The 20,278-nt window shown below is 33.2% G+C and overlaps 1 protein-coding gene across 1 annotated transcript; it reads left to right on the forward strand.

Moving 5' to 3' along the window:
- The first annotated feature begins 8,181 nt into the window (after positions 1 to 8,181).
- Positions 8,182 to 15,990, forward strand: LOC113852530 (aminoacyl tRNA synthase complex-interacting multifunctional protein 1). Its single transcript, XM_027482833.1, has 12 exons — positions 8,182 to 8,397; positions 8,754 to 8,849; positions 9,062 to 9,232; positions 9,552 to 9,617; positions 10,378 to 10,443; positions 12,414 to 12,530; positions 13,757 to 13,908; positions 14,057 to 14,147; positions 14,244 to 14,312; positions 14,403 to 14,494; positions 15,559 to 15,622; positions 15,722 to 15,990. Exons 1-12 carry the CDS (start codon positions 8,329 to 8,331, stop codon positions 15,824 to 15,826), a joined length of 1,158 nt encoding a protein of 385 aa, XP_027338634.1. The 5' UTR covers positions 8,182 to 8,328; the 3' UTR covers positions 15,827 to 15,990.
- The last annotated feature ends 4,288 nt before the right edge of the window (positions 15,991 to 20,278 follow it).

The following is a 20,278-nucleotide window of genomic DNA, read 5'->3' on the forward strand; positions in this document are numbered from 1 at the left end:
AGCACTATTTTATTTTATTTGTTATTTTAACTTATTAGAGTATTTCCATTTATAATATGAAAGAATTGAATATCTTACCAAGACTCAGATGTCAACCCTGGAAATCTTTGCCAATAATACGTATTTAGAAAAATTAAACTTCGTTTAAAAGATGTTTAAGTTTCATTTTTTATTATTTTAAATTTAATGTTTTTTGAGAAATTCAATGTATAATATTTTAACTTAAATAAATCTCTTAAAGTCAATTTTGTGATCAACAGGATTATCAATAGCAAATTTTAAATTACTATAATCGATTTTGGACTATAAAAGATGAAACATCCTTAAAGTTTCAAAATTATTAAGAGAAGAATAAACTTACTGATGTTTTGAAATTAATATTCAAAATATTATTTTACCTAATAAGTTTTAAAAAATATATAATATTAAGATTAAGTAGTTGTTAATGGCTTAAAGAGAACGGAAAAGAGATTTGTTCATCACTACTTACGTATTTGTTCATATTATTTATTGAGAGAAGGAAGTATACATTTTTTAAAAAATATATAAAAAATATAATTTAAGCACCTCATAACACTTAAAAAAAACATATAATTTCTTTTATTTTCTAAATACATTGTCTAAAACAAATTTATAGTTACATCACCTAAGTTTATATGCATAAGTTTCGAAATCAAAATTAAAATTACGTATTTATATGACCTAGATCCTTCTGCTGCTCGAAATCAGAAGTGTGTGTCTATGTATATATATAAGCATAATTGAAGGTACGTAGCAAATGTTAATCAGCCATGGAACCCGGTTGTTGTGTACTTCACTTCCAAATGCGTGGTGACAACAAAACATGTTTGTTTAGAACTTTATGGTACGTATCATATAATGCATTGTCACTTCATCAAAATAAAAGGACCGCTTAAAATGTGTGTTTAGTGCATATCACTGTAGATTTGTTTATTACAAAATCTATTAAAATACTGATAAAAAAATTAAACAATTTATAATATGATCATCATTTTGGTCATTTGATTATAAATAAGTTTTTGTTTTACTAGCTATATACAATTTACAAGATAACAAACCTCATTTTTTCTGATTATTCTTTCATCGATCTCTTCAGGCTAAAGTTTTAGTATTCTTTTGTATAAGTCTTTATGATTAAATCCCCTTAAACGATCTCTTGGGTGGTATATAATTAATACAAAATAATATAAATAAAAAAGGTTTGCCAAAAAAATGTAGCACAGGAACATAAATTAAATAATGAGTGCAAAAGAAAATATTAGGCATGGTTTATCTAAAAGCAAACAACATTCAAGTCTTCATTTCTCATATTTATAACAAATAGATGAGAAAACATTGATTCGAAAAAAAAAGAAGAAAAGAAAACGTCGGAGACCACGAGTTTACATTAATAAGGTCGTATTTTTAAACAATATAAACACTGAAAATTAAATTAAATGCTTATAGTCGTTGATCTTGAGCTTTAATTAAGTTAAGTAAATATAAAAAGTTTTATTTTATTTTCATTTGGTCCACATATTCAATGTGTCTGTTTACAATACTTTTTATCTTGTTTAAGAGAATAAATTCATTTGAAAAAGTTACTTAGTAAAATTATTTTTGCTGTTTTAGAATCAATAGTTATGGGTAAAATATGTTTGTAAATTTTATAAAATACACGAGAAATAAAAACTCAATAATGCATAACTTGTAGGGGTGAAACAACAAAGATAAATAATGCTTTTATGGCATAATGAGTTTACTATCGTCTTTTAACATGTCTCATTCTGATAAGGGATTGATTGATATTGTGAGATGCGAGCTACACATGAAGACAACAATCACCTTATTTTCAAGGTATAAAATGTTCTTTCCATAAAATGATGTTGGGAGATTGATTGCCATAAGAATTGAAATCACGAGATTGACAACCACGATATGCATGGTTTTGCAGTTGCTTAGAGAAATATTTGTCCTTTCCATAAGATGGTGTTGGGGAGAAAACTATCTTGTTTAGAGTTGCGGTGGTTTGTGGAGTTTCTCTATTGAGAAAATTACGCTGAATTTTCTTGTAATGTCATATTTGTGGAAGTGAAAAATAAATGTGGAATATTGCACACAAAAAATTGATAACGGAGTTCGGCCAATAATGCCTATGTCTTCTGACTGCTGCAGATATATTACTGAAAAGGGAATACACTCAGTATTTACAAAACACTCCAAAATGACTCACAACCATTCACAACCCGTAACCCAATTGTACCAGAAGCTAAACTATTTTCTCTATTTTTGCTCTCTGAATATTTTCAGTTGTTCTGCATTTTTTTGCCTTTCATTGCTTCCTTTATATAGGCAAATGAAACGCTTAATTTCAAAACACGTTAGGCACCGAAATTGTACGCGTTTTTCTTTGTCATGCGCCTTTTTTCTTTGACTTTTCAACAATCTCCCACTTGAAGACTGATTTCAATCTGTCTTCACACCTCAATCAATGCAGCAGTCTTTTCTGGTCTGTTATTCTATCAGGCCAATTGAAGTTGAACACAACTCCAGTTTGTCAATGGTCACCACCTTTGTTAGCATGTCTGCTGGGTTCTTGCTTTCTACAATCTTTTTCAATGTCAACACCTCATCCTCAAGCAGAGATCTGATGAAGTGATAACGTATATCAATGTGCTTGGTTCTAGAGTGAAATGCTGAATTTTTTGCCAAATGTATTGCACTCTGACTGTCACTGTGCAAAACACTCCTCTCTTGGATGAATCCCAGTTCTGTTAACAAACCTTGAAGCCATATCAACTCTTTATTGGCTTCTGTTACTGCTACATACTTAGCTTCTATAGTGGATAAAGCAACAATCTTCTGTATCCGCGACATCCAACTGACAGTTGTAGTACCAACAGTAAAAATGTAACCGGTGGTACTTCTTCGGTGATCGACTTCACCTCCGAAGTCTGCATCTACATAGCCTTGTACTTTTAATTCTCCTTTTCCAAAGTACAAACACTTCTTTGTTGTGCCTCGTAGATACCTCAAAATCCATTTGACTGCTTCCCAATGAGCTTTTCCTGGATTTGCCATAAACCTACTTACAACTCCTATTGCATGGCCAATGTCTAGCCTAGTACATACCATTGTGTACATCAAACTTCCAATGGCTGAAGCATATGGAATCTTAGCCATGAAGTTTCTTTCTTCCTCCGTCTGAGGGGACTGATCCTTGGATAGGCGAAAGTGACTGGCCAAAGGTGTGCTAACTGGCTTGGCCTTGCCCATGTTGAATCTTTGTAAAACACGATTGATGTACTCCTCCTGAGATAACTGCAAAATTCCTCTTTGCTTATCTCTCGTGATTTGCATTCCAAGAATCTTCTTTGCTGGACTTAAGTCTTTCATGTCAAATTCTTTTGACAGCTGCATCTTTAAATCTCTAATCTCGTTCATATCTGAACCTGCTACTAACATATCATCAACATAAGGTAGCAAGATGATATAACTAGACTTATATCTTTTGAAGAAACAACAGTGATCGGCATTGCACTTCTGGAAGTCTTCCTTGTGCATGAAGCTTTCAAACTTCCTATACCACTGTCTTGGGGCTTGTTTCAGGCCATACAAACTCTTCTTTAATCTGCATACCATATTCTTTTTCCCTTCTTCTGAGAAACCTTCAGGTTGATGCATGTAGATTTCCTCATCTAAGTCTCCATGAAGAAATGCAGTCTTCACGTCCAATTGCTCAAGATAGAGCTCTTCACTAGCCACAATACTTAAGACAAACCTGATAGTATTGAGCTTTACAACTGGAGCAAAGATTTCAGTGTAGTCAACTCCTTCTTTTTGCTGAAATCCTTTGACAACTAGTCGGGCTTTGTATCTTTTGGAGCCATCATGGTCCTCCTTCACCCGATACACCCATTTGTTGTGAAGTACCTTCTTTCCCATAGGTAACTCAGCTAGTTCCCATGTCTGGTTGGAGATCAAAGACTTCATCTCGTCTTTCATAGCAAGCTCCCACTTATTGGCATCTATAGTCTGACATGCTTCTACATAATCTTCAGGCTCTCCTCCATCAGTCAACAACATGTAATCCATATATCTCCTGTTAGGCACATGAGGTCGAGAAGACCTTCTCAATACAGGAGTTGAAATAGGAGCCTCTGATGTGTCAGACTGCTGCTCACTATTCTCTTCAGTTGATTCCTCTGACTGAGGATTCTCAACTATAGGATTTTCTAGGACATCATTCACTTCTGCATACACTGGCTCAATCTGTTCTGCATTGTTGGCGCTTATGCTATGCTTGTCCTTATACATCACTCTTTCATTGAAGATTACATCTCTGCTGCGGATCATCTTTCTGTTTTCATCATCCCATAGGCGGTAGCCAAACTCATCTTCACCATAACCGATGAAAGTGCACTTCTTTGATTTGGGATCAAGCTTACTCCTGCCTTGATCATTAATGTGCACATATGCTACACAGCCAAAAACTCTAAGATGTGAGAGTTTTACCTCTTTTCCACTCCATACCTCTTCTGGTATTTTGTGCTCCAATGGTACCGATGGACCTCGGTTGATCAAGTAAGCTGCTGTGTTGACTGCTTCTGCCCAGAACTGCTTTGGTAAGCCTGACTGCACATGCAAGCTTCTGGCTTTTTCAGTCAACGTTCGATTCATACGCTCAGCTACACTATTGTGTTGAGGCGTACCTGACACGGTCCTCTCCATTCTGATCCCGTGCTGATAGCAAAACTTCTTGAATCTGGTGTCTTCATATTCACCACCATTGTCGGTTCTGATCTTTTTAATTTTCAATCCTGTTTCATTTTCAACCATGGCTTTCCACATCTTGAAAGCCTCAAATACTTCAGACTTATATTTCAGAAAGTATACCCATACCTTTCTGGAGTGATCATCGATAAAAGTCACAAAGTATTACTTTCCACTAATGGATGGAACAGATGTTGGACCCCAACCATCAGAGTGAACAAGCTCGAGTCTTTCCTTTTTTGGGGTTCTTCCACTTGTCTGAAAGTTGACTCGTTTTTGTTTTCCAAGTATACAGTCTTCACACATGTCAATTTCTACTGACTGAAGACCTGGTAGCTTACCGTTTGAGTGCATGATTTTCATCCCTTTCTCACTCATATGGCCTAGTCTCTGGTGCCATAGATTGAGATTTTCATATGCTGCAACTGTAATCAGATGACATGCTTCTGCTGTCTTATAAAGAGTACCACTCTTTTTGCCACGAGCAATTACCATTGCACCCTTTGAAATCTTCCAATTATCACCGTGGAAGACTGTTGTGTAACCTTCACTGGCCAATTGGCTTACTGAGATTAAGTTTTTCGTTAGGTCGGGAATATGTCTGACATTTTTCAATTCCCATACAGACCCATTCAACTTAATCTTCACTATACCTTTGCCCACAATCTCACATGATTGGTCATTATCAAGATAAACTTTACCAAGGTTTCCGGGAACATAGTTCTTGAAGAATTCTCTCTGCGAAGTGGCATGAAAAGATGCTCCAGAGTCTAACACCCAAGACTCTTCCTTGCTCTCTAAAGAACATATCAATGCATCATCTCTTCCAGAGGTGGAAGCAACATTTGCCTCGTCTTTCGCCTCCTGATTCTTCGGTGCACTCCTGCACTGATTTTTGTAGTGTCCCGTCTTTCCACAATTCCAACACTCAATAGTCTTCGAGTTGTTAGAGCTATGATGATTTCTGGACTTGGAACGCCTCACCTTTGATTTACTGCGTCCTCTTCCTCTGGTTGAACTTCTGCCTCTTGACTCTGTATGCAATACTGAAGAGGTTGATGATTCACCCGACTCTCTACGCCGGATCTCTTCACTGAGAACCAAATCACGAACATCATCAAATTTCAACTTATTGCTTCCCGATGAGCTACTCACAGCTGTGACAGTAGCATTCCAACTCTCAGGCAAGGAAGATAAGAGAATTAAAGTCCGTACTTCATCATTGAAATCGATTCCAACTGAACTTAATTGGGTTGTGACAGTGTTGAGTTCGTTTAGATGTTGCGCCGTTGAGACGCCTTCTGCCATCCGTAAGTTGAACAACCGCCTCATCAAATGAACTTTGTTTGAGGCTGACGGCTTTTCGTACATGCTTTCAAGAGCCTTCATAAGATCCGTCGTAGTCTTTTCTTTTGCTATATTGAAAGCAACATTACGGGATAATGTTAATCGGATGACTCCAAGAGCTTTTCTGTCCAGAAGTTTCCAGTCTTCTTCCTTCATAGATTCTAGTTTCTTGCTTGTGAGAGGTTCATGCATGCCTTTTTGATACAAATAGTCCTCTATTTGCATCTTCCAAAAGTCAAAGTTTGTACCATCAAACTTTTCAATTTTCACCTTTCCTTCATCTGCGGCCATCACTCCCACTCAAATCTGACTTCTTCTTAGAATCGTTTCTGACAATTTCTGTATACCACTGTGTTTAGAACACGTCTGTGAACAAATTTGTAATGCTGACAAATTTTTCACTATTCACTATTCACATGAACAGTACTTGCGAGTTTACTATTGCAAAATTTACTATTCACATGAACAGTACCTCACAAAAATTGCAGAATTTCGAACCATCTCTGATACCATTTGTTGAGAAAATTACGCCGAATTTTCTTGTAATGTCAGATTTGTGGAAGTGAAAAATAAATGTGGAATATTGCACACACAAAATTGATAACGGAGTTCAGCCAATAATGCCTACGTCTCTTGACTGCTGCAGATATATTACTGAAAAGGGAATACACTCAGTGTTTACAAAACACTCCAAAATGACTCACAACCATTCACAACCCGTAACCCAATTGTACTAGAAGCTAAACTATTTTCTCTGTTTTTGCTCTCTGAATATTTTCAGTTGTTCTGCATTTTTTTGCCTTTCATTGCTTCCTTTATATAGGCAAATGAAACACTTAATTTCAAAACGCGTTAGGCACCGAAATTGTACGCGTTTTTCTTTGTCATGCGCCTTTTTTTTTTGACTTTTCAACATTCTCAAGAGTAAATGGGTGTTTTTGTGTACGAATAGAGACAATAATATTGTGATATTTAGTGCCAAGTACATTGAGCACATAAAGAGGAATACCATCATCATAAAAGGATTTTTCAATGATAGCAAGTTCATTAGTAAGACTTTTAACTGAGATCAAATAGCCAGTCATAGATTTTCCTCCTATTGTCTAATGCTTAATTTGGTTTTTGATTGACATAATGTGAGGACGAGACATATTTGCAAATTAAGATTCAATTGCAACCCATAAAGATATAGCAATATCATATGAGACAATGGAAAGACTATGAGCCTCTATCATGGTAAAGAGAAGGACATTCGTGATCAACGGTGAACTAAGCAATGTATTCAAGGTTGAGGATTGACAAGTCATCACTAACAATGGTTAAGGCACTAGATGGTGTGGTTTCATTAATGTGGCCCATGACATGGATACCGAGAAGGAGAGTGGTAAACAGTTGTTTCCACATGTAAAAGTTGGTGCAAGACACTTTAGAGGTGATGAAAGTATTAAGAAGGAGGAATGAAAAGTTAGGGGTGATCATAGCTACTAAGAGGTAGGATCGATATGCTTTAAAGTTAAGATAAATCTAAGCCCAGTCAGCCACCAACTCGGTGTAGGTCACATGACCTACAACTCGGCCTTCACTTTTTGAGACTTCCTCTACCCACATCTCTATGTGCTCGCATCACTTTCATATGGAGAAAGATAGGATACATACACAACGTATTACAAAATAAGATATGTACGTGACAATTTAATATTTTATCTATAATTTGAAACAATTGTAATTCAAAATAATAACAGATAAGTAGAATTAATAGCAAACAAATAATCATTTGATCATAGGAGCTTAGTTGACTGGTCTAGGTTGCCGTTGCCCATGTGCAAGCAAACATGCTTAATTTTATGGGTTACAAACACAAATTCCTTGATTTTTTGTTTTTCTTGGTCAACAAGTTTGATTTTTTTTGTTGCTAAAAAGCATATGTGATAAGCCCTTCTCAACCATTGCAATGTTATTGGGCCCGATGACCATACCAGGCCGGCCCACTATTGAAATCTAAAGGAAGCTAACACGACACCGTTTTACTCAGGGAACCAAAACCGAGAACAAGAAGGATGACACAGAAATGAGACAAAAACCTAAACCTAAACCCTGCAAAATGTTGGATTTAGGAACAGTTTAGTGTAAACAGAGGAAGTCAGAGAGAATTCGAAGTGGAGAGGATAACTATTAACTGGTAACAGCACCTTTCATCACTCATCAGAGATGGCTGCCATTGAGAGCAGAAAAAAATCAGTGGTTTTGGGTCTCTGCAAACACCTTTCATTGGATCCTGTAAGTCCATGCCATCCCCCATTCTTTTCTTTCCAATTTTCCACATACATTTTCATTGATCACTTCAAAACCCACGCATAACAGTTTCATGGCATAAATGCCACTCAACTAGGTTGGGCTTGAATTGCATGTGTGTGCTTACTCTGCACTATCATTGGTCCGTTAGGCTAGTTTTAGCTGCTTGAGCATAAAGTTGAGCCATGACTCGATTTCTGGTGTTTTCTGTTATCGAAGTTTCCAACTCGAAATATGGGCTTGATAGAGTGTAAATATATTAGCCGAGTATGAGTACTCTACTTTAGTGTGAGATGATAAATATAATAATGCAATATTTTTTGTTGTATATTTGATTGCAGAGTGTTGTTCCAGCTGATAGTTTAGACAGTGATATTAAGAGTCTTTACTTAAACATTACAGCGGCGTCTGGACATGGGGTTAATCACTCTGATGAGGTAACCGGCTTTAACTCACTTTGATTAGGCTGTTAATATTGTTAGTGCCACATGCTTCTGTTTCATTCCCTTTTTCTTTCTTTCTTTGTTAGTGCTTGATCAGATGCTAACTGTGGTGGTGGGAGTCTAAATTGAATGTTCCTTAGCAAAACTTGTATGTTTTGCTGTTTTTCTGTTGAGTATTTTCTGATTTATATATTCATCATATTTAGGTGTTGAAGTGGGTCGCATTTGCACAAGCCTTCCCTGTGGCCCTTGATGCATGCTTTGAGAATCTCAATAAATTAAATGATGAACTGTCTGGAAAGTCTGTGCTCCTGGGCAATGGATTGAAACCCTCTGAAGCTGATGTTATAGTGTTTTCAGTGATTCATTCTTCCCTGGTATGCTCATTGTCATATCCATCATACTCTCTATGCTTTTGTAATAGAGAATTTCCTCCCCATTCTCCTGAACGAAAATAGTTGTTCAGACAATAATTATTTGTCTTCCATGCTCTCTTTTTCTTGTTTTGTCAGGGTTTGTGCATCTAACATATTTCAATGCCTATAAGACTTTTGATTTGTGTTGAAGATCTATATTTCCATTTTGATAGACTACTGTTATCTTAATCTTCCTTTACAGTTTATACTAAGAGAAGTTGATTATATGGTTTTAACTTTTTTAAGTTTTAATTAGACATCTTTGGTTGCTTATTTCCAGATCAACCTTTCAGATACAAACAAGGAAAAACTGCCACATGTGTTGAGATGGATGGATTACATCCAGGTAATGCTATGCTTAAGTATGCTTATGTTCATGGCTATTTATGCATCAGAGACTATGCTATGTTGCCACTTGTATATGATATTTTCTGTTGATTGGTGCTACTTCTGCTGTAAATTTAGGAATCTGTGATTAAGTTGGTTTAGATGAGGGATATTTTTATCATTTTATTTCCGCAACAAATGCCAAAGATCATAGGCTAATTGTCTCTTAAAATAGTACAAAAGTAAATAACTGGACATTGAAAGTTGGTAGTAAGAACTGGTTAATGCCTTCTTGTTGATGTGATATAAAGGTTGAAGATTGTATTTTATGCAGTTCACATCTTACTTGATTTGTACTTATTTAATTCCTCTATCACCTCCATATGTAAGAACCCAAGTCCATTGATTATCCATTGATTCTCATCATTGAGTACCTTTTGCATTTTTACTGAGGAGACTCCTCTTTATTATGAATGGAAGTATTTGCATTTTCACCCTTCCAACTGTGTTTCTGAGAGAAGATTAACCATGTAAGGAACTCAAGTCAGGTTTGAGCTCATTTGTAACAATTATTTAGGCTTTGTGCGGATTACCAAATTGACTAAATATGCGAGAAGTCTTTTGGCATGTATTTGTAACGTTCTCTGAGTTGTTGCACTGTTTTCTAGCTATTTTGAGTTTGCAAGAATAAAGAACATTTATTTAAATTTTACTCTCAACTTTGTAACAAAAGCAATTTGTTAATTGTTCTGACTGTGTGTTACTTGTTCTCTCATCAGCACAAGCAAGAATTTGTAGGTTTATTTGAGAAAATATTGTTGCAGAAGCCTGGATTTGAACCTCCGGTGAGATATCATTCCCTTATTACTTTTTTATTTTCTTCATAGACCAAATAAAGACAAGCCACCAAGTATTCAGCTGTAGTCAGTTTAGACATTATATAATAACATTTTCAGAAAATGCAGTAAAAATTAAACAAGTTAAACTTCATGCATGAATGTGTATAATATTACTTTTTGGTTTTGTTGTTTTAGATTACAACAATTATTAAAGAATTAAATAGTTGATATCAAGTGAAAATGGGTTAAGTTACCCTTTAGGTCATTGCAAATATTCCTTAATTTTTTTTAAGTTAAATTATAAATTTAGTCTATATACTCGACATGTTTTTTCAAATTGGTCCTTACATATAAAAAAAATTACAATATAGTCCCTACATGAGTAAACATTTTTTTATTAGTCTTTGCCGTTATAAACATGTTAACGATATTTGATGAGAAGAATTGAAACGAAAAAAAAAAATCATATAAGAACTAAAATATAAATGTTTATAAAAACTTTTTTGTAAATAAGTGTCAACTATAAAGATTGAATGTGTATTTTAACCAGAAATAAAAAAAATTATGGACCTTTTAAGAAAAATAAACAAGGTACTTAATGAAAAATTCACAAAATTTTAAGAGTCTAAAATATTTAGTTTAGTTTCATATTTCAAAGATGATAATTTTTTTTATCTTGCAAAGGAAAAAGTATTTTTCAAATATTCTATAGAAATTGATGTACAATAAAAATTACAATGAAAATGTTAATGTTGATACTTTGTTCATTCATTTGAAAATAAGATAAAATTATAAAATAAAAAAATATTAATTTTAACTCTTAAGACTAAGTTTAAATAACTAGTTATAATAAAATGTTATTCAAAAGAGAAGCATTTATTTATACTTTAACTTTAATATTTTCATTATAATTTTATTGTAAATTAATTTCTATAGAATTTTTGAAAAATATTTTTTAAAAGAAAAAAAAATTATTATCTTTAGGATATAAAGTCACACTAGATATAAGTTTACTTGAAAATATAAGTTTTTAACTTCTTAAAATTTCATGATTTTTTCATTTGTTATGTCATTTCTTTTTTCCTAAACAATTCTACAATTTTTTTATTTTAGGTTAAAAAGCACATTTAATCCTTATAGTTGATACTTATTTATAAATTAGTCTGTATAGTTAAAATCTATGTTTCAGTCTCTTTCCTCTAACGCTGTCAACACGATTTTAACAACAAAGACCAATCTAAAAATGTTTACTCATGCGGGAACTAAGTTATACCTTTTTTTTATGTAGAGACCAAATTTAAAATACATGTCAAGTTATAGGGACTAAATTTATAATTTAACATTTTTTTAATAACTAATTACGTTCAATTCACAATGATTTATATGGTGTTTGCATGGTAGTCAACATTGTCCTACAATTTGCTGATGTGGCAATCCATCTCTATCTAGAACTTGATTTGGTTTTTGGTTAGTTTGGTCCCAAATCCCAATTTAAATAAAACATTTTGAAAGAGCATTTGAATCCTTGTCTTACATGGACTAAAATGAAAAATTGCATTTTTTTGGGGACTGAGTGTGTAATTAATTCTTAAAAGATCTAGTTGTATTCCTCACAACTCTGAAATCAATGACTGCTTGTATCAAGTTCTAGATTTGTATGGATTATTTTGATTTAATTTGATCTGCTCCTTAGTCTTATGTATAGTGTTTGTGTTTAGGTGTGCAAATGCTACTGTCTACTACTGTTAACTATGCTGAAGCAGTGCAATTGTGAAACCTACTAGAATCCTAATTGCCTTGCTTTATAAGAAAATGCATGTATCCTTTAAGAATTGTGAAAGCCATTCAAAATAAACAGTGTGTATATGCCTGTCGATATGTCTTCAGAGCTTCTATTATGCATCCTAAGGCATGCATGTGGAGATCTGTGTAGTCTAATAGCTGTTATGTATTTTCATTTTCATGATTATTTCAAGGTAGCAAAACCTGTTGGCACTGTAGAAGCTGATTTAAAATCAAACAAGGCTGAGCAAAGCATAAAAAATGTTAGCAAGCCAGAAGCAGACACAAGCAAAGATAAAAACAAAGCTGAGGTCAGTCAGTCTCTTTCTTTTTCCATAATGACCACCACTACTAATTCAATATATATTATGCTTTTACTTTTCTCCACTGGAGGACAACATTGATAATATGACAATGAGGTTATGATCTATGATAATGATAAAAAGCCTTTCTAGAGAGAAAATTGTTGGTTAGTTGGTGTTGTACATGTTAAGTAGATAGATGTTTCATAAAGCATAATCATTTCTTATTTCTTTAATTTCAAATTGGTTCATCGTAGTCAACAACAGTATGTTCATCCACAAAAAAGAAAAAGATGCATAAACTAATAAAACTTGATTCAAAAAAAAAATTTAGTATGTAGATAACAGTACAAAAAAGAAAAAGCTCGCATAAGCCAAAAAATGGCTGAACATGTACAAAAGTTCACACACTATGTTCGCTTAAGCAAGAAACATCTTGGTCATGGCAGAAAGACAAAGTGCCTTTAGTATGTATTCACTTAAGTGAGAAGACTTCCGCTTAAGCCAAAGCTGAATTTGAATAAGCTAGATCATTTTTGCTCAAGCAAATGTAACTGGGAAAACTAATTCAACACTATTAAGAACACATTCATTTCAGAAAAGAGGAAACAAATTCTTACACGAGTAGTTGGTGAAATTGAAGAAGGCACAAATGAGTTCACGTTTTCAGGATTTTGATCAAATTTGAAGTTGGTAAGCATCTCATAAATGGTGGTTGGTGAAAAAGGGTAAATGAGGGATTAAAAACACAATCCAAAACTCATGCACGTTTGCAGGGATCTGAAAGCTACTCCATTTAGCATTCAATGCGTTCACATTTTGCTCCACCCAGAGGTGTGTCCTTCTGTTCTCTAAACACACGGTCAAAGCATTTCCCATGTTTGACTGGCTTGGATGTGTGTTTCCTCCTCCTGAACGGCCATCCAAACTCACTTCATCCACAAAAAAGAAAAAGATACAGAATCTAAGAAAACTTTATTTTAAATAATAATTTAATTCCAGCTAACAGTTCTTGATGTATGACATTGGAAATGGTGGTCAGTGGTAACCTTTTCATGATTTGAATTTCCCGAGGTTGATATTTATTTCGATAAAGTCAAATGCATGTTATACTAGAGAAGATTGAGTGTTACAAGTGCCTATTTGTTTTACAAACTCCTTGTGCTTATCTAATTGCATCGTAATACAGCTGCTTCACTCTGGCTTGGCATTTTATTTCCTTTATTTTTGGTTAGGGGAAGTCTACAAGAGACAAAGAACCTACTAAAGCCAAGGCAAAACCTGCTGAAAAAGACGTGGCTGAGAAAGAGAATGAAGTTAGTGTCAGTTTGCTTAATATTCAAGTTGGATTAATTCGCAAAGCGTGGAAACATCCATCTGCAGATAGGTCCTTTGTCAACCTAACCGTGAAAACCTTTAATAAAGGAACAGAATGTTAAACTAAACTTACCACAATAGAGTTGATGCTCCTGTAGTTTGATATGTTTGACACCTGTTTAGATAAATATTAATTTCAATGAACTTAAATTATGCAGTTTGCTAGTTGAGGAGATAGATGTTGGGGAGGCCAAATTGCGGCAGGTTGTCAGTGGTTTAGCAAAGTACTGCAGTCCTGATGAGTTGACGGTAATGTAGTTACCTAATCAAGTGCAATGATTGGTTGTATTCATTTTGAAATACTAACTATTCCATATGGTTCTGATGTTTGATTTCACTACACAGAATCGTCGTGTTGTACTTATAACAAATGTCAAACCTGGAAAACTACGAGATGTGATGTCTGAAGGACTGGTATTTGTTTATTTTATCATGCTCATTCTTGTTGCACAAATTAAATCGTCTTGCAGTCTGTATCTTACTTATTTGGCTTCCCTATTCCAGGTCTTGTGTGCCTCAAATGAAGGTCCAACCATTGTGGAGCCCTTGCTCCCTCCAGAAGGAGCAAAAATTGGGGAACGTATTTCTTTTTCCGGGTAAGCTGTTCAATATCTTTTGGACCACAGCCAGTTGGATATTTCATACTTGAGTGAGTTATTTAATCCTCTATATAAAATATTAAACTGAATATCACTTTCATTCAACTATGTTTTTGCTGCTAGCTCCTAATTTAGAAATTCATACTTTGTAGTTTGCCACGGTCTTCAAATGCCTTATAATTTGGCTACTTTTACTTAGATGTGGGTAATGGATCACTGCCAACCCACTCTGGATCGGCTCGACCTGAAACAGGTTGATAAGAAATGAGCCAAAGTGGGTTTGACTTGCTTAAGCCTGTAGGCTGACGAGTTGGTAGTATCTATTTTCGTGGGCTTTCAAAGATAAATTTAGAGTTTTGGATCCAATTTTTGGACATTGGGCCTTTGAAATCATTTGGACTTGAGATTTTTATCCTTGCATCAGAGAGCTGGTATAAAAAAGGTTTTAATTTTAAAATAAATGTTTGGCTGGTTCATGGGCCACAATCTGTTTAATCTGCGGGTTAAATGAACTGGGTAAGTAAACTTGTGTTTAAACAGATCTGCTAATTGTCTGTTCCTAATGATCCCAAAGGAAAAAAAAAATAGCCTGGCCCTTGCATGCACTTCCCGGCTTATGGGTTAAACTAGCTAGCCCTTGCTGAATAATCACAATTTTATTCCCTTTTCGATTTCTCATTGCCCTTAACTGAAGCAATTTACACTGAATTGTGCCAAGGTACTACTACTAGCAAAGTAGAAAAGCCGAGACAGATTATGTTTGGGAATTTAGTTTTGATATCCTCTTTATAGCTTGTCAAATATCTCATCCCTATGTTATTTACTTATATGCCTTTTATTGTGTCTGGAGATATAATTTCGCATGGTAAAACAGATATATCAAACATAGGATATAGAGTCCACATTGTGAGGTACATCATACCTTTGAAAAATGCTTTTCTTCAGCACTTACTTGAATATCGTTCAGATTTTACTTTGTAGCACTTACTTTTCTTAATTGGGTTTTGGATACAGTTTACTTGGGATCATTAATTTTACCTGTATTTTTCGTTCTTATTTAGGATTGATGGAAAGCCAGAAGATGTACTTAACCCAAAAAAGAAACAGCTTGAGAAGATTACACCTGTATTTCCTTTGTACTCTTTAGTTTGGCGTTTTAAAACTTTATGATGTTTATACTTGGAAGTTATGATGCTCACAATCTCATTGTATTTGCCCATGCAGCATCTTTTCACTGATGACAAGGGTGTGGCAACATTCAAGGGAATACCATTTATGACATCTGGTGGACCATGTACATCATCCATTCCCAGGGCAACTATTAAATAGTGAAGATATGGCCCATTAATTGTTCTCGAACACACAGAGATTGTTGGTACCACAAAATATTGCAAGTTTTGAATTGCGTGAATAAGACGTTACTACTATTGTTAGCAAGTTCGTGTTGCAGTTACAGTTACATGGTTTTAAATTCTAAATATACAATCTTGAATCCAATGACTCTGGAGTTAAAACTATAGTAACATCGTACATGGTAAAAATAACGAGAGACTGTTGAAAACTATCCAACCTACCAACCAAGGGTTATTATGCATGGCCTTAAATGCTACATTATAATCCCGAATCCAATGACTCGAGTTAATACTACACTGTCAAAAGAACGACTGTAAAATTGTACTAGTAGCCAACCATGTATTATTGTTATAATTAAATTAGTAATTAATTTCTTAAATTTTAGTTGTTTTGTTTTTTTTTGTCTCTTAAAATACAGAAATGTTTTAAACAAGTTATTCTTTATTAAAAATTTTAAGTTTGTTAAAATTATTCATTTTTTTTCTTGTGAATTCTGTCAAAAATACAAATATGTCTACAAGTTTTTTTGTTCTTTTTTTTCCTTTTCTTACTTGTGTCAATGTTTTAGTCTATGTTTTAATAATTCATTTTTCTTTTAAATTTAACAATTTTTCTTATTGACGTTTTCATAACTTGTTTTTTCTCTTAAACATTGACGAAAGTATTATTATTATTTTTTTCCTTCTATTGTCTCTATGAATACCTTACTAGGATAAGAGTCAGTTGTTGTTGTAGTTTTTTTTCTATTTTCAGTTTAGGGTTCACACTTTTTTCAAGACCCAACTAAAAAATTCATTAAAATAAAATTATCGAAGTTTGAAGGAAAAGAACAAGAGAAAGAACATGGATCGGTACTTGAAGAGGATTATGGCACTTGAAGAGGAATATGGCTTTAGATTTTGGATTTCTTGAACTAACTCTTTAACATTTCTGAAATAATATTTTTCACAAATCAATTTTATTTTTTAACACATAAACTTCTGTCATGTTAAAGAGTGGGAAATCAGGGCTGGGGTCATGAGATTGGTAATGAATCCGTGAATTTGTGATTGAGAATGAATGACATTTATTTCCGGGTTTCAAAGGTATTTGGCGAATCTCTGTGAGATTGCAGTGCAACTGCAGCTTGGATTGGGTTCAGCTTACTTGCAGGTTGACTGTGTCTCCTGTCATCAAATCAAGTGTGACTTCAACCCACCCTTTTATTTACATTTCTTCATCTACTTACCCTTCGTTATGTGCTTCTTATTTTCCAGATTTAGTAATAAAAGCGACCATATCGTGAGCTTTATTATACAGCAACCAGGAAAAGACTTAAGATTCCAACAACAAAAAAGAAAAACAAATGGTTGGTACTTGGATAACAGCAAATCTGAGGTCATTTCATCATCTCATTCTATGTTTATTAGCATAATAATGTCAAAAGAAAAATGTTAAACAAGACATTCTCAAATGCATCGTGTCCTATTGATTTAAATTCATTAAAAATCTTGAAATCAAAAAGGTTTCACTTTTTATTTAATAATCTTGATTTTTAATTTTGTAATTTATAATATTTTTTAAAAAAGTATTTTAATGACACTTCTTTAATATTAATTATAATTCACGAAATGATGGCACTTGTACCCAACATGTGTTTTATATTTATTAATAATATAGTTATTTGGAGTATATACATGCATATAGTAGATTGTGGCTTGATTAAACAATGTTATTTTAAAAACTTTTTAGTGAGAGATGATAGTCAATTTAAAGTAGACAATATTTCTTAATTTGTAATATTTAAAAAAACTTGTATTTACATCGCTCTAGCTCTAAATGTAACGAATGTAAACTTATTGAACATATACTTATCCAACATAAAATTTTATTTTACTTCACTAAACTAATTCTTAAAGTTAACCAGTAACTGATTTGATCGCTCAATGATAACTTAACATATTATTTTATTTCATTTAAAATCTTTTGCATTAAAAAATGTTTTTTAATCCTTTTATTCTCTTACATTTAAAATTTGTTACAAGTTAAATATGCTTCACTGAAATTTTATTTAAAGCTTTGAAATTAGGTTTCTAATATATATATATATATATATATATATATATATTATTTTTATAATTATGTATATTAAATTTACATGTTTATAAATATATTATTTTCTGTCTTAAAAAATTAAACGGTATTTGCACTCTACTCTGATTCTGATAAGATGGGAGCATGACCTAAAGCATTTTGTCCAAGTCAAACAAAGTTTTCGAGGACTGTTTTTGACCATTATGTGGTAGAGCACACTGACGCCTTGAATTGCTCTTCTTGAAGCAGAAAGAAAACTTGGACACGGATTTGATATTAGATTCTAAGACTCAATTTCTCAATTTCCCTCCTTTTATTATGTAACTATGACCTTACACATCTTTGATGACACAATCACACGCACACATTGGATTTCATTTCTGCAGCCCAAGATGTGATCCGTACGGTTGAACAGCCAGTGGAATATGCAGAATCCAGAAAAAGGAAAGAAAACAAATTTGAGATTCTGACCCCCCAAATACGCTGAAAATTTCTGTTCAAATTGCATTTATAAATGATATGCACATTTTATTATATATACATATATTTCCGTCTCAAAATCAAACTCTTGATATGCATAGATTCTATCCAGTTGGTGGAAGCAACCTGAGATACGATCTTATGTGTTGGTCAAATCCGATAGGAGAAAATATGATTGCATCGAATCACTGTGTCCAAAAACAGTTTGATATACTTAAGGTACGGATAGTGCAATCCATCGTATCAATGTAGCACAAGTCATTTCTACCTATAAAACTATGAAGCACATGCCATTTATCATTTTATACGTACCCATTGTGATTGCAATCATATCTTCTTTTCCTCCTCTTGATTCATTGATTTCAATTTTGTTTTCTTTTTTTCGCTATATCGATTTCAGCTTTTGTTTGTATGCCTCTTCTGCTTGACTTTTGGACCATTCAAAAAAGTGAATTTTGATTTTAGAAGAATCTCCATGTCCCATGAATATATAATGTTGAAGGCACCTACATGATATCGTGTTTCATGAATGAAGTTGCAAGAAGACAGAAAGTTCCATTCTTGTTAGCTGAATCAACTCCAATCCGCTGTTAAAATATGTATTCTGTTTAGTAATATACTACAATGTCCATCAACTGTGTAAATAAATATCTAAATTTGTCTCGCGTAAAAGATACATATAATTAAGAAATAATAATAATTTATGCTAATACTTCGACAAGGATCACCATAAGATTCACATTGTTTAAAGTCAACAAATTATTAAGTTTCATCTTATATCTGACAATCCGTTTCGGTTAATTTAATGAACTCAATTTTGCAGATATCATAGGGTGAAATTTTATATTAATGTTTAATATTACATTGTTATATTATTAAATTAAGAGGCTGATCAATTATAATTATTCGATAGGTCAAACTCATAATACAAAATTAAACGATAATTAATAAATTTCTATAACATCCTTCTTATTTGGAAAAATAATAATTACTAATAATATAGTAATTTTGAAAACAAAAATGTTAATGCAGAAGAAAATTGAACCACAATATATAATGGAAATGAGTTGCGTCAAGTTTATATATTTTTAAATAAGCCTTTCTAAAAATAAGATTTAAGCTCTTGGCTTACTTTATATATAATGTAATTTGAATTCATTAACATACTAACCTCTTAATAATTAAGTGCCTTTCAATGTATTAATAAGTATATGAATTTTAAAGGTTGCAGTAGAAATTATACATAACGTCATCAATTTCTTATTTAACTAAAGTTAACCTAGTAAATTTAAAAGAATTTGAGATAAAACTTTTGAATTAAAAAATTATAGAAAAGCATATTGATTTCTCTTAAATTGTACATGTTTTTGAATAAATGGTCTAAACTTTAATTTCAACTGAATTTTTTATACAAGATATTTTTATATGATTTATTACTACTGTTAATAACTTGTACAATAATCCTAAATTTACAAATAAAAGTTTTCTTACAATACATTATAGAAATAAAAAGAGGAGGGAAAAACAAAATGAAACAGATGTTGTGATAAAAAAAAAGTAAGAAAAGGGGATGAATGAAGAGAAGAGAGTGCAGAGAGTGATGGTGAAATCTCGTCAAGAGAGACAGTATAAATGAAAGGAGAGGGAGAGAGTGTTATGAATAGAGGGGTTGAGGTGGGGACTGAATCAAATCCATAGATACCCGAAAAGGATCACGAAATATCTGTGACTTGATATTATCTCTATCATTCTCTCTCTATATATATAGTTTTTCTAAAATTCCTCGCCCACCAATTAACCCACCTTCGAATTCATGTCCATTTACTCTCTTTGTTGTGTGTATATATAGGATATCGTTACGTTCATAAAACTCTT

The sequence above is a fragment of the Abrus precatorius genome, unplaced genomic scaffold (assembly GCF_003935025.1).
Source record: "Abrus precatorius isolate BTA unplaced genomic scaffold, Abrus_2018 Scaffold10, whole genome shotgun sequence".
Taxonomy (NCBI): domain Eukaryota; kingdom Viridiplantae; phylum Streptophyta; class Magnoliopsida; order Fabales; family Fabaceae; genus Abrus; species Abrus precatorius.